The sequence below is a fragment of the Chelonia mydas genome, chromosome 3, assembly GCF_015237465.2.
Source record: "Chelonia mydas isolate rCheMyd1 chromosome 3, rCheMyd1.pri.v2, whole genome shotgun sequence".
NCBI classification, from domain to species: Eukaryota; Metazoa; Chordata; order Testudines; family Cheloniidae; genus Chelonia; species Chelonia mydas.
In genome coordinates, this window is record NC_057851.1 from 16,798,376 (window position 1) to 16,811,431 (window position 13,056).

General features: G+C 44.0%; 1 protein-coding gene and 1 long non-coding RNA gene across 4 annotated transcripts in view; one reads left to right on the forward strand and one right to left on the reverse strand.

The window, feature by feature from the left end:
* The window catches only part of LOC119565738, a 9,026-nt gene extending 4,553 nt beyond the window's left edge, over window positions 1-4,473 (reverse strand). The window contains exons 1-2 of one of the 3 annotated variants that reach the window (XR_006289341.1): window positions 4,411-4,473; window positions 1,489-1,590 (exon numbers count right to left, since the gene is read on the reverse strand). This is a non-coding gene — a long non-coding RNA (uncharacterized LOC119565738). Of the gene's footprint in view, window positions 1-1,488; window positions 1,591-2,966; window positions 3,071-3,970; window positions 4,094-4,410 lie in introns of those variants that run through there. The other 2 variants (XR_006289342.1, XR_006289343.1) reach the window with 2 other exon arrangements.
* On the forward strand, window positions 4,474-12,425 carry SF3B6 (splicing factor 3b subunit 6). Its single transcript, XM_043542194.1, has 5 exons — window positions 4,474-4,557; window positions 4,588-4,638; window positions 6,286-6,404; window positions 9,817-9,955; window positions 10,830-12,425. Exons 2-5 carry the CDS (start codon window positions 4,609-4,611, stop codon window positions 10,917-10,919), a joined length of 378 nt encoding a protein of 125 aa, XP_043398129.1. The 5' UTR covers window positions 4,474-4,557; window positions 4,588-4,608; the 3' UTR covers window positions 10,920-12,425.
* Window positions 12,426-13,056: the final 631 nt, after the last annotated feature.

Below are 13,056 nucleotides of genomic sequence, written 5' to 3' on the forward strand. Positions count from 1 at the left end.
GGCACCTTCAGGTCCGAAACAGGCCTTTTGAAGATGTGGTCGAGGAAGGTGCACCAGAGCAAGAACTGGTTCCACCCCGCCTTACCTTTTTGTCTCGATTATCCCCTTTCTACCGTGCATGGTTCCGTATCACTTTGGACCGCTGGGTGCTCTGCACGGTAGAGAGGGGATACTCCATCCAATTCTGTGCCCTCCTGCCCTTCCATCCCCCTTTCCATGTCCCTCTTCAGGGACCCTTACCAGCAACTCCTCATACAGGAAGTGCACTCACTCCTATTGCTAGGGGTAATGGAAGAGGTTCCTCAAGAGCTGAACGGCAAGGGCTTCTATTCCCAGTATTTCCTAATACCGAAAGCCAAAGGCGGGCTCAGGCCCATCCTAGACCTGCAAAAACTCAACAAGTTCGTGAAGAAACTCAAGTTCCTCACGGTCTCTTTGGCCTCCATCATCTCTTCATTGGATCCAGGAGACTGGTATGCCACCCTTGACTTGAAGTACACGTACTTTCACATAGCAATAACTCCGTCCCACAGAAAGTACCTCAGGTTTGTGGTGAACAGCACCCACTACCAGTTCACAGTCCTCCCGTTCGGCCTGTCGGCAGCACTTCGAGTGTTCACCAAGTGCATGTCTAACCTGATCTGAGCAAGAAAGCTCCATCAGGTTCAGCCATGGAGCTTCCACACGGTGAGGTGCAGCAACTCAAGGTTCGGGTGTTGGAGACAGCCATGATCCTGAGTTAGTAAGTGTGGAAAGAGCAGCAAGACTTCCACCTGCAGTCCCTCCTGCCCTGCCCCCCAGCGCTCCTGCCGGGAGGGGAGTGGGGTTGGCACACGGGGGCTTACCTTGCTCCACCCGCCCGCTTGGTGCTCCTGCCGGGGGGAGCAGGGTTGGGGCGCAGGGCTGGACAGAGAGGGCAAGCCCGTGTGCCCCGACCCCGCTCCCAGGAAGGAGCGCTGTGCAGGTGGAGTGGGTCAGGGCGCAGGGGCACCCATTTTTCCAGGGCTCCCCAATTGGCCAGGGACCCTGGGAACAGGCCCCGTTGGACCAGTGGCTAATCCACCACTGGCTGTGCCACCCGCCCTGCCTAGGGAGCGCCCGGCCATAAAGAGCAGACCTGGCAGCTCCCACCATCTTCCAATACGCTAGCTCCTGGCAGGAGGCAACAGTTTTTAAATTGTGGGGGGCATGCCCCATAGTTTGTAAACCCCTGTGCTAAATGGAAGGCAGAAATGGCGGGGATGGGGCGGAACACGTGACCCTGCATGCCCCTCCCCGCCAGCCCGTTTTCCCACCTCAATGGCTTTTTGCCTGGGTGACTGCCCCATTTGCCCCGCCCTAGTTATGGCCCTGATCTTATCTATTTATTGTTAGGCATAAATATATGTTCTGACACTATACGTGACAATAATTCTGTCTGAAAATTTATAAATAAAGGTGCAAATTGATTAAGCCTAAATTGGGTGGACTTGTGATTCAGTTTCCTACCTTATACTCTCAACAAGCTCAACAGTTAAAAACAATTTGTTAAATAAACCCATCTTGCAGAATTCAGAGTCCAGAAGCCAGGTCAACAATCAAACATTTTGCCTAGGGAATGAAGAGAAAAAAGCACGTGTAAAAATGTGTTTTGAAAAATCATGAATAAAGGTAGAGGGATTAAGGAATGAGTATAACATCTTTAATTTTTATTTGTTTATTGTTTAAATTTCACACTGATGATGTGCATTGATTTGCTAATTTTCATCATTCACTTTAACATGCACAATAAAGATGAAAATGCACAAAGCAGGAGCAAACTGTCTTGTGGGAAGGTGTCTGGTGGATCTCTGTAAGACTCCCATTATTTCAGGGTTGGCTTTCTTTGCAATTTCTGTGCCTGATTAATGTAGCTGAGAATTAATCATTTAGAGAAATGTTTAATCATCATAAACTAACCCCTGCAGTGACATGTGGTGAATCATTTTCCCGGTGTTCTGTGTCTCAATTGTGTATTGTTTTCTCATCCTAGGCCCTAATCCTGCAAGCACTTAAGTATCTGCATAATGTTAGTCCTGTGGGTAGTTCTGTTAAAATGACATTCATTGGTAACATTTGTATTTTAAATCAATGGGACAACTCTGTGTGAGTAAAGTCATACAGATGCTTAAGAGTTTGCAGGATTAGGGCCTAAGATTGTAGGCTCCTTGGGGCAGTGATCCATTCTCCTCCATATTCTGTACAGTGCTGGGCACACGGTTAGCATTCAGTAGATAATACAGAAGATGAGCCCCTCTGTGATTTCCCATCTCTTGTTGCCCTTCCCATTGCACCAATGGAGAACCTTTTCTGACTTAAAGCTGCCAGGCAGGCTGACTCTGTACCAGTTTATGCACGCTTCACATCTTGACAGATACAGCCAAAGCAGAGGAATCAAGAAACAGCACATATGAGGAGAGAAAGTCACTTAGCACCCACAGGACTGCAACAGTTAGTAGGAGAAATCATGAGATTCCTAGAGCAAGTAAGGCACAGAGGAATCCCCCTGCTAAGGAGAATGAATCAAGAGGTTTTTAAACCTATAATAATTTTCTGTCTCAAATCAACCTGCTGTTGTTTTACTGTATCTTTACATTGGCAGCTGAAGGGCTGAATCACAAATCTGAGGTTAGATAAAACTTTATACATATTAAATAAATTATTCTTGCTTCCTCTACTGAGATGTTTAAAATTATGTTTCGCTCTTTGCCTTTGTCAATTATTTTAGAGGCCAATATACCTTGGCAGCTTGAGCACTGATCCCCTGATCCTGCCATCAGCTCCATGCTGGTGGATTTCTTCACTCACATGGAGTTCTTTGAAGTCAATGAACTTCCATGCAGGCATGAGGGGCACATCCACAAAGAGCACCCTACAACAGGGATCAGCAACCTTTGGCACATGGGCCACCAGGGAAAGCCGCTGGCGGGACGGGATGGTTTGTTTACCTGCAGCGTCCACAGCTTCGGCCGATCGCAGCTCCCACTGGCCGCAGTTCACCGTCCCCGGGCAAGGGGGCTGTGGGAAACGGTGGCCAGCACATCCCTGGGCCCATGCCGCTTCCCGCAGCCCTCATTGGAGTTCACCAATGGTGAGAATTTCAGAGTAACAGCCGTGTTAGTCTGTATTCGCAAAAAGAAAAGGAGGACTTGTGGCACCTTAGAGACTAACCAATTTATTTGAGCATGAGCTTTCGTGAGCTACAGCTCACTTCATCGGATGCATACTGTGGATTTCCACATACTGCGATTTCCACAGTATGCATCCGATGAAGTGAGCTGTAGCTCACGAAAGCTCATGCTCAAATAAATTGGTTAGTCTCTAAGGTGCCACAAGTCCTCCTTTTCTTTTTAATGGTGAGAATGTTTGGGTAACCCAACAATTGCACTGGTATTCATGATCATGATTTAGGAAAAGTCTGCATTCTTCTCCTATGAAGTTGCTATTGTGTTTCGACTAGGCTACATCTACACTGCAGTAAAAGACCCATGGTATGGCTATGGCTGGCCCAGGTCAGCTGTTTTCAGCTCACCGAGTTCAGGCTGCAGGGCTAAAAATTGCAGTGTAGACATTCGGGTTTGGGCTGGAGTCATGGCTCTGAAACCTCACAAGGGAGTAGGTCTTAGAGCCCAGGCCCGAGCCCAAATATCTATGCTGCAATTTTTAGCCTAGCTCTAAAGTTGTGGGGAGTAATGGCAGCAGCAGCACCAAGGAGGAAAGCCCTTGGAGGGGGGAAGTGATGTACAAAACAAGAGCTTGGCATCCCTGAGGTCAACAACACCAGCCAGGACAAAGCTTCTAACGCGGTATAGAAAGAGGTGAATATTGGGCAGCTAGCTAGACGTGAACTGAAGTAAGCTGCCTCAATTCTCCAGCCTCAGACCGGTAGGTACGGTTCCTTGCGCTGAGCTGTACAGTGCTGTGGTAAGACCTGATGGATCGTCCTACTTACAGAAAGCTTCAGCTGGGGCAGTTATTTACACCGTGTCTTAGTCCATTCAAACACAACAGGCAGGAGCAGAGGGGAAGTGAGGAGGGAGGCTGGTGGCAGGCGGGTGAGGTGGGGAGACGGGGGGGGGGGGGACGAGGAGCAGGAGTGGGGCGGGGTAGTGTGGAGAGAGAGGGGAGGGGCACAGGTGGGTCAGGTGTGGTGGGGGGAGGAGCCGGAGGGGGGGAAGGGTGAGGGAGGGGCCATGGGGGGGGAGCGGGTAGAGGCCGGGGGAGGTCGAGTGGGGAGGGGCAACAGTGGGGGATAGAGGAGTGGGGGAGGGGGAGGGGCCAGAGGCTCTAACGGCACCACCAGCCGAGAGGGACTGCGGGGAGCGGCATCCATAAGAGGCAAATGAATGACCGCGCCCGGCACACTGGCGGCCAAAGTCACATGACCCTCACCGTCATTCCCCCCCGCCGCTAACCTGACCGGCTTCTTTCGTCCCTAGCTGGTTGAGATGCGTCACTTCCGGGGCACCCGCACGCCCGCGGTGCAGGCTGGGATAGCATCCGGGCCTGCCTGTCGGAGTGAGGAGGAGCGAGGCGGAGGCGCTCCCGTTGTTTCTCTGCGAGGTCAAGGCCCCCAACCCGCCCGGCACCATGGCGATGCAAGCGGCCAAGCGAGCCAACGTGAGTAGTGCCGCCGCCGCCGAGCGGGAAACGCGGCTGCCCCCAGCCCCGAGCGGCTCCGGCCGGCCCCGCCCGCCCCCCTCCCCGCGCCCGGCCTGAGGCGCGCCCTCCGCGCGGGGAAGCGTCTCGCTGGCTTGTCCGGCGCCCAAACCGCCAGCCCCAGGGACCACGGGCTCGCGCGGCGTCTCGGCTGAGCCGGGCTGGGGGTCGGCTTGTTCCGCGCTCCGAGCAGGCCCCCAGGGTCAGGCCCCGGCCGAGATCCCCGAGGCGCGTTGTGGGGCAGCTGCGTGCACCAGGTCTGTGGCTCCCCCGTGTAGCGCTTCGCAGCCTCTGGTCCTGTGCCGCCAGCGCACTTCACACCCGTGTCCTGGGGTTTGAGGGCAGAGGGGACCCTTAAGTGATCTAGTCCGACCTGCTTGTCACAGACCGTAGTATCTCATCCCGTTACCCCTGTATTGTGTCATGGGACACTCCACTGAGAGAGCCAAATAATTATCTAGCTGAGAGGCATTATTGCTCTGATGCATTGGCAGAGACTTTAAGTGGCTCATCAAAAGCCCCAAGGCAGAGCGTCAAGACTGGAAATTATGTGCATATGGGAAGATCAATGCAAGTGATCAAAGGATTGAAAAATATCCTGTATAGTGATCAACTCAAGGAGCACAATTAGTTAAGCATAACAAAGACAAGGTTAAGGGGTGACTTGAGCCACGGAGTGTAAACACCCATAAGAGGAACAAATATTTGATAATAGGCTCTTCAGTGTTACAAGCAAAGGGAAATCAACTTTCCAACCACTGGTTCTTAAGCTAGCCAAATTCAGGGCTAGTCTACATTAGAAGTGATCCATTGGCACAGCTGCACCGATAGAGCATCTTCACCAGACACGTTGCATGTCAACAGTAGAGAGATTTTCCATCTGCATAATTACTCCACCTCTGCAAGAACCAGTAGCTATGTCCACAGGAGAGTGTTTCCCACCGACAAAGTGCTGTCCACACCGGTGTTTAGGTTGATGTAACTTGCGTCACTCGGGGGTGTAGGGGTAGGGCGACTTTTTCACACCCCCAAGCAACATCAATTATATAAACATAAGTGGTAGTGTAGACCTGCCCTCAGACTTGAAAAAAGGCATACATTTTTAACAGAGAGGGTTCCAACACTGGAACGGTTTACCAAAGATTGTGGTGGCTTCTCCATCACTAGCAATTTTCAGATCAAGACTGGATGTTTTCCCAAAAGATATTCTGTAGTTCAAACAGGAATTACTTGGGGAAGTTCTGTGACCTGTGTTTTGCGGGAGGTCAGATTAGATGATCCTAGCGGTCCCTTCTGACCTTAGACTCTGTTCATTTACTTAGAGACCATAGGGTCTCAAACTAGTCTGTGGCCCACAAAGAGATGGCTGGTCACCAGGTACTACTCTCCTGGTTTCCAGCCACTAAATTTCATTACAATAGAGCTACAGATACCTCAAATTCTTTCCTAATGTTTTTCCATGCAAGCAAGTGCTGCAGTTGTTAATGGATGTTGTGTGATCACAAAAGGATCTGTGAGACCGAAGGTGTATGGTAATTGGGAGATATTTACATTTGATGCGTTAATTCTGGAAGTGAGCATTCTAAATGTAACTGGTTTCTATTTTAGATTCGGCTGCCTCCTGAAGTCAATCGGATTTTATATATCAGAAACTTACCATACAAAATTACAGCTGAGGAAATGTATGATATTTTTGGCAAATATGGACCTATTCGGCAAATCAGAGTGTAAGTCTTTTAGTTATAAAACGTAGCAGTAAGTATTGGGTACAATTGTAGGAAGTGTTCTAAATATCCATCAGTGTGAGCAGCAGGACATTTTCTGCAGAAATATGATGCCAAACTCCTCTGTTTTGACTTTTGCTGTAAGCATACTAGACCCTCTGGCAAGTGTACTCATAGCAGATAAAAGTTGAAAGGTAGGGGAAAATGATATTGGATTGTGCAATGGGAGGTGAAATAAACCATATGACTCTATTTCTCTCTACTAGACAAACCAGCAATCTAGTGAAGAACTCATATAGTGCATTTCATTTTTGTTAGTACTCAGTAAAAACATGTAGTAAAAACATTCACTGAATATGATCTGCCATTTTTCCTAGTGGCTTTTGAACAAATTTGGTTCATAGTTTAAGTGTATCAAAGACAGAGGTCAATGTGAACAAAGTTCATGGCTAGTTTTCACTTTAAAATATTTAAAGAGTTATTTTGGAGAAAACAGACCCTTCTACCTAGTGGGAATTTACAATATTACAGTAAATACTGTTGATCTAACAGTCTTGGCTTTGTGGAACTTTAAGGTTCTCTTTAAGTGAATCATAGAGCTGCCTTTGAAGTCAAACTGGAGGAGATATAAATATTGTAGTCTGTTCTCTCCATAAGATAGCAGAGGCTAATCACTTAAAGAAGAGAATAGATGTGAAATGCATTGATGCAGTGTAAACTGTACTGAATTGGGAATGATAATTCCAATGGAGACTAAATAATATAAACTGACTGCAAAGAGTTACAAAGGGAACTCGCAAAACTGGGTGACCAGGCAACAAAATGGCAGATGAAATTCAGTGTTGATAAATGCAAAGTAATACATATTGGAAAACCATACCAACTATATGTACAAAATGATGGGGTCTGAATTAGCAGTTACCATTCAAGAAAGAGATCTTGGAGTCATCGTGGATAGTTCTCTAAAAACATCCTCTCAGTGTGACAGCAGTAGTCAAAAAAAGCTAACAATGTTAAGAACCATTAGAATAGATGATAAGACAGTAAATATCATAATGCCACTATATAAATCCATTATACACCTAGACCTTGAATGCTGCATGCAGGTCGCCCCATCTCAAAAAAAAAAAAAATATTAGAATTGGAAAAGCTGCAGAGAACACCAACCAAAATAATTAGGGATATGGAACAGCTTCTGTATGAGGGGAAATTAAAAAGATTGGAAATGTTCAGGTTAGAAAAGAAATGACTAAGGGGGGATATGATAGAGGTCCATAAAATCATGAATCGTGTGGAGAAAGTGAATAAGGAAGTGTTAATTTACCTGTTCACATAACACATGAGCCAGGGGCCACCCAATGAAATTAATAGACAGCAGGTTTAAAACAAATATAAGGAAGTACTTCTTCACACAACACACAGTCAACCTGTGGAAATCATTGCCATGGGATGCTATGAAGGCCAAAATATAACAGGGTTCAAAAAAGAACTAGATAAGTTCATGGAGGATAGGTCCATCAATGGCTGTTAGCCAAGGTGGTCAGGGATGCAACCCTATGCTCTGGCTGTGCCTAAACCTCTGACTGTTAGAAGCTGGGACTGGATGACAAGGGACGTATCACTTGAAAAATTGCCCTGTTCTGTTCTCTCCGTCTTAAGCATCTGGAATTAAGCAATTGGAAGACAGGATACTGGGCTAGATGGATTATTGGTCTGACCCACTATGGCCATTCTTATGTTAACAGGACTTAGATACATTGAATACTGGACAGCAAATTAGCTAGGCATAACGTTCTCAACAGTCAGATTGCATAAATGGCAGGCCTCTTACTACATGCTGAAAATAGAGTTGATATACCTAGACAACAGCAGACAGTTCTAGCTATCTCAATACCAGAAAACTTGACATATTAAAAGAAATTTAGGAAAGATTAACAAAAATGGACTGAGTTGAATGAGTAGAAAAATTAAATGAGTAGCATGGCTAGACAAGCAAAATTTCCTATCCTTCTAACTTGTAGACAAGGAGAATTGTTATTTAAGATAACCGAAAAGGGTATAAGTAGGAACTGTGAGATTACATCGAACAAAGGAAAGCTAGAGTGAATATAGTTATGAGTAAACTTCATTATCATTCAATCAGGGAAGAGTATCCTGTGTCTGGTCAGCAACACAAATTCCTGTGCTGATGGATGTAAGATCTCCAATGAACACTTAAATACTAAGTGTCCCAGACCTTGCTTAATTTATCAGGTCCAACACATCACAACATAAACTGGTCTAGCTGCTAGTTATTAGGATACTGAATATTCTTTTGAGATTAAAACATGAAGGTTTTTCCTTTATTTATGCTCACTTATAAGTGAAGGATTTCATCTGGGAAGAAATGTCTGCAAAGCACTAATTGATTCATTGTTTGTGTATTGAGACCTGGTTTTGTTTAAATTCAATACAAATAAGATAACAGAAAGGGAACATTAAGCTCTGGTATCTACTGTCAGCACAGTTTTTGTGGTTGAGGCACTATTGTTCCAATAAGAAAAGGAGTACTTGTGGCACCTTAGAGACTAACCAATTTATTTGAGCATAAGCTTTCGTGAGCTGTAGCTGTAGCTCACGAAAGCTTATGCTCAAATAAATTGGTTAGTCTCTAAGGTGCCACAAGTACTCCTTTTCTTTTTGCGAATACACACTAACACGGCTGCTACTCTTAAACCTATTGTTCCAATGTAGATTTCTTTGGGTATGTTTATGCTGCAATTAGAAACCCGTGGCTGCCCTGTGTCAGATAATTCAGGCTCAGGGTAAGAGGCTGTTTAATTGTGGTGTAGACGTTTGGGATCGGGCTAGAACATCTACACCACAATTAAACAGTCCCCTAGCCTGAGTCAGCTAACACGGGCTAGCTGTGGGTTTTTAATTGCAGGGTAGGAAAAATATTCTGTCTGTGTGTGTGATATGCCGAAATAGCAGTCCATCTGGGTTCTTGGTATCTTGAAGTGGTATAACAAACAATACTTCAGCTTTAAACGTTTTATTTGACATACAAGATTGAGCTCTTAAGCAATTTATTGATGTAACAGTTTTCAGGCTTCCCAAGAATGACACAGCCATAATGCATAGCAAGCACTTTCATAATCATTTTTAGAGAGGAGATGAATTGACCTTGGAATATAATACTATGCATACTAGTTACTGCTGTCACACTTTACAAAATTAGAGCCAGAAATAAGAATAAATGAAGATTGCAATACGTCTGTGGCTTTCCATACCAAAGTCTAGAAAAAGTCATTAGAAATCTTGGTTTTTATTAAAGTTGTATTAGTTACCATAATCTGTGCTGTCACTGCTAATTGTTAGTGGAATTATTTTATATTCATATTGTTTTAATATTAAAACTGATCTTATGTTGCAGTGGAAACACTCCAGAGACTAGAGGAACAGCATATGTCGTTTATGAAGACATCTTTGATGCCAAGAATGCTTGTGATCATCTGTCAGGATTCAATGTGTGCAACAGATACCTTGTTGTCTTGTACTACAATGCAAACAGGGCAAGTACACTTGTTTTTCTAAAATAGCATACCACGTATTTAATAGTTATCAATTTTTCATTCTAGTCTAAAATGAAAATTATTTGGATTTATTGCAGCTATTGATTTAAATATTCTAGAGAACAATGCTGAACTTGGAGAGGGATGGTCTATATGAGCTAACAGGGTTTTATTTTAACTTCTTTTGATTCTTTTTTGTGCAACGAACACTCTTATTGGACTGAACTGGGGGAAGCAAGGTGGGCTGTAAAGAGCAGATTGCAGCATTGCTTCCCACAGGCTTAGTTTTGGGGTCCCTGCCAAAGGAGACAAGATCTTGGTTAGAAGAAATGATCTCTGAGCTCTTGACATTGGTTCTCTGCCCAATGACAAGCATATAGATTTCTAGGCCACATTTTCTTGGGGGCACTGTCCAGTATTGAAGAATTATGCTGTAGAGTGTAGTGACAAGAATTACTTTCACTTACCCTAAAATCATGATATTTTTCCATATCTTAATTGAAGACTATGGTAATTACATGGTAACTTGTGTTAATTGTAGTATTATCTCCTAATAAGTGTAACTAATGTGCCTTATTACAGTAGTTCTCAAACTTTTGTACTGGTGACCCCTTTCAAATAGCAAGCCTCTGAGCGTGACTCCCCCTTATAAATTAAAAACTTTTTTATATATTTAACACATTATAAATGCTGGATGCAAAGCGGGCTTTGGGGTGGAGGCTGACAGCTCACGACCCCCCCATGTAATAACCTCGCCACCCCCTGAGGGGTCCCGACCCCCAGTTTGAGAACCCCTGCCTTATAAAAACTCAGTAAGAGATGATAAATTGTAAAGAATATTCTTCTCTAATGTAATTTGTTGATTTTGTTACAGGCATTCCAAAAGATGGACACAAAGAAGAAAGAAGAGCAGCTGAAACTTCTCAAGGAGAAATATGGAATAAACACAGATCCACCGAAATAAAGATGAGCTCTTTTGGAACGATTATTTTAACTCTTGCCACACTGTTTTCAGACTGAACCTCATAAGGACTGTTAATCAAGTTTGATTATTTTCATTTGACCCTTTTACTGCTATGCCTCATGCATAGACTATTCATTTTGAAGCTTTGATATTTTAAGTTTGGAATTTACTAAATAAATGTAGTTCACTTTTGGATTTGATGGAATTACTAAAATTTAAGTAATTTAGACCAAGTGAACATGCTTTCTCCTGGATATCAAGGAGACCACGTCATTGCTGCATAACCGTAGTGTCTGTTTCCAGTATTATGACCAAGTTTTTGATTTAGTCCTGGTGAAATTCCTCACCCTAGATGGCTTGCACTAGACTCTGTGCACCACTTAGCTTCCATTATTTAGGGTAAGTGGCCTTGTGTGGACTCTCTACATAGGAGTGAGTTTCATCCCATATATGTATAAAAATCAGGCACCATGAATAAATGGGGGAAAAACCCACAATTTTTGTATAGAAAAGGGTCTAGTATGTTTTGACACTTATCAAACATTTGTGCTATTGTATCTAAGTTACTATTTTTCTCCCTATGGGAATGTTTGAATCAACCTATCCTTTTTATTACAGGGAACTTGTTTGTTATAAGGCTGCTTCTTATATTAAACAAAAATTTCTCTGTCCTGTGTAGCTCTTCCCTGAGACTGGTGGCAGTAAATGGAGGTCTGGATTACATGGTCATAAACGTGAATTGCCCCTAAATATATCCAACTGTCTCATAGATGGTTTTCTAAGAAGTCATCGTGTTGCCAGTGACTGGCTAAAAGGAGGTTGGGGGGTGGAAAGCTGATGTGCTATATTGAAACAGCAGTTTTACCGTGACAGTGAATGACTGCAGGGTTACTCCAGGCTTAGTTGAGTGAAGACCCAAGGGTCAAATTCTGCCTCTGTTACACCTTTGTGGCTTGCATTGAAATAAGTGGGAGAAGCACTCATGAGTTCAGAGGCAAAATTTTCCTCATTTGCATTAGCTATTTCAGCAACCAGCTTAGACCCAAGACAAATCAATTTAGGAGATATTGTTGACCATTTCAATTATAAGTACTTATAATGAGAGCTTTTCATTTCTCTTGTAATTATTTAGATTAATGTTACACTCAGTCTGGTCTGCGGGGGGGAGGAGGGGGGGAAGAGTGTTTTGGCTTATAGATGCTGATACGCTTAAAGACATGTTTTGCCAAATGTGAATGTTAATGTAAAATAGACAAAGATTCTTTAAGATGGTGAATCCCCATAAATGAGTATTTAAACTTAAAATTTACTAGCCAGTGCTCAGAATTTGCTTACTTGCTCTTAGCTTGATTGATGAGGGAATAAAACTAACATTTGTGTACCCAAAAGTTGCTTGTGTACAAGTTTTGCAAGCCTTGCTATATGCCATGTTAATTTACCGATAACGTCTTTTCTCTTTCAAATGTTAAATTAAAAGATTTAAAAATTAAATGAGTATAAACATAATCAGACTAATGATTAAGATTTGGGTAAGATCTTACATAGCGCCCATCATGATGGTATCTGTATGCCTACCTCCCATACGACCTTAAATGTTGACATCTGTGTGTAATTGTGTGTTATGTATATACACACACATAAATACACCTACTTCAGTGCTCAGGTAAGGAGCTAGATTGACAGAACTGGTCTCCAGCGTTGACCTGCTGAGTCACAGGACAGCCTTCCATAGAGTAGGTTTTTTGCCAGGCCCATTCAGTCTTTGATGGTTCTGCTTTGATTACTGCAAAGGGTGCCAGTTATGATACTTTGATGTGATAACTTCCAGATGAATTGCACGTAAGCCATTGGAGCAGCGATCAGATAGTAATTTCTGTCATACCTTGCCAGAATTTGAGCCACCCGTGTAGAGTTGAAAGACTGTCTCCTATTTCTAATTCCTTGATCTATAGGAGAGTCTGACACAGCTCCTCTGCTCCTCCTTCCGGCCTCCCCCCCCCCCCCCCCCCCCCCCCGCACCTCTCTGGCCCTCTCCCCATTCAAAATTAGGCCATTTATTTACGACTGTGGTACCTGTAGGCTCCAATAAAGGGTCCCCTGTGCTAGATATGACACAAATTAATAAATGGATGCATTC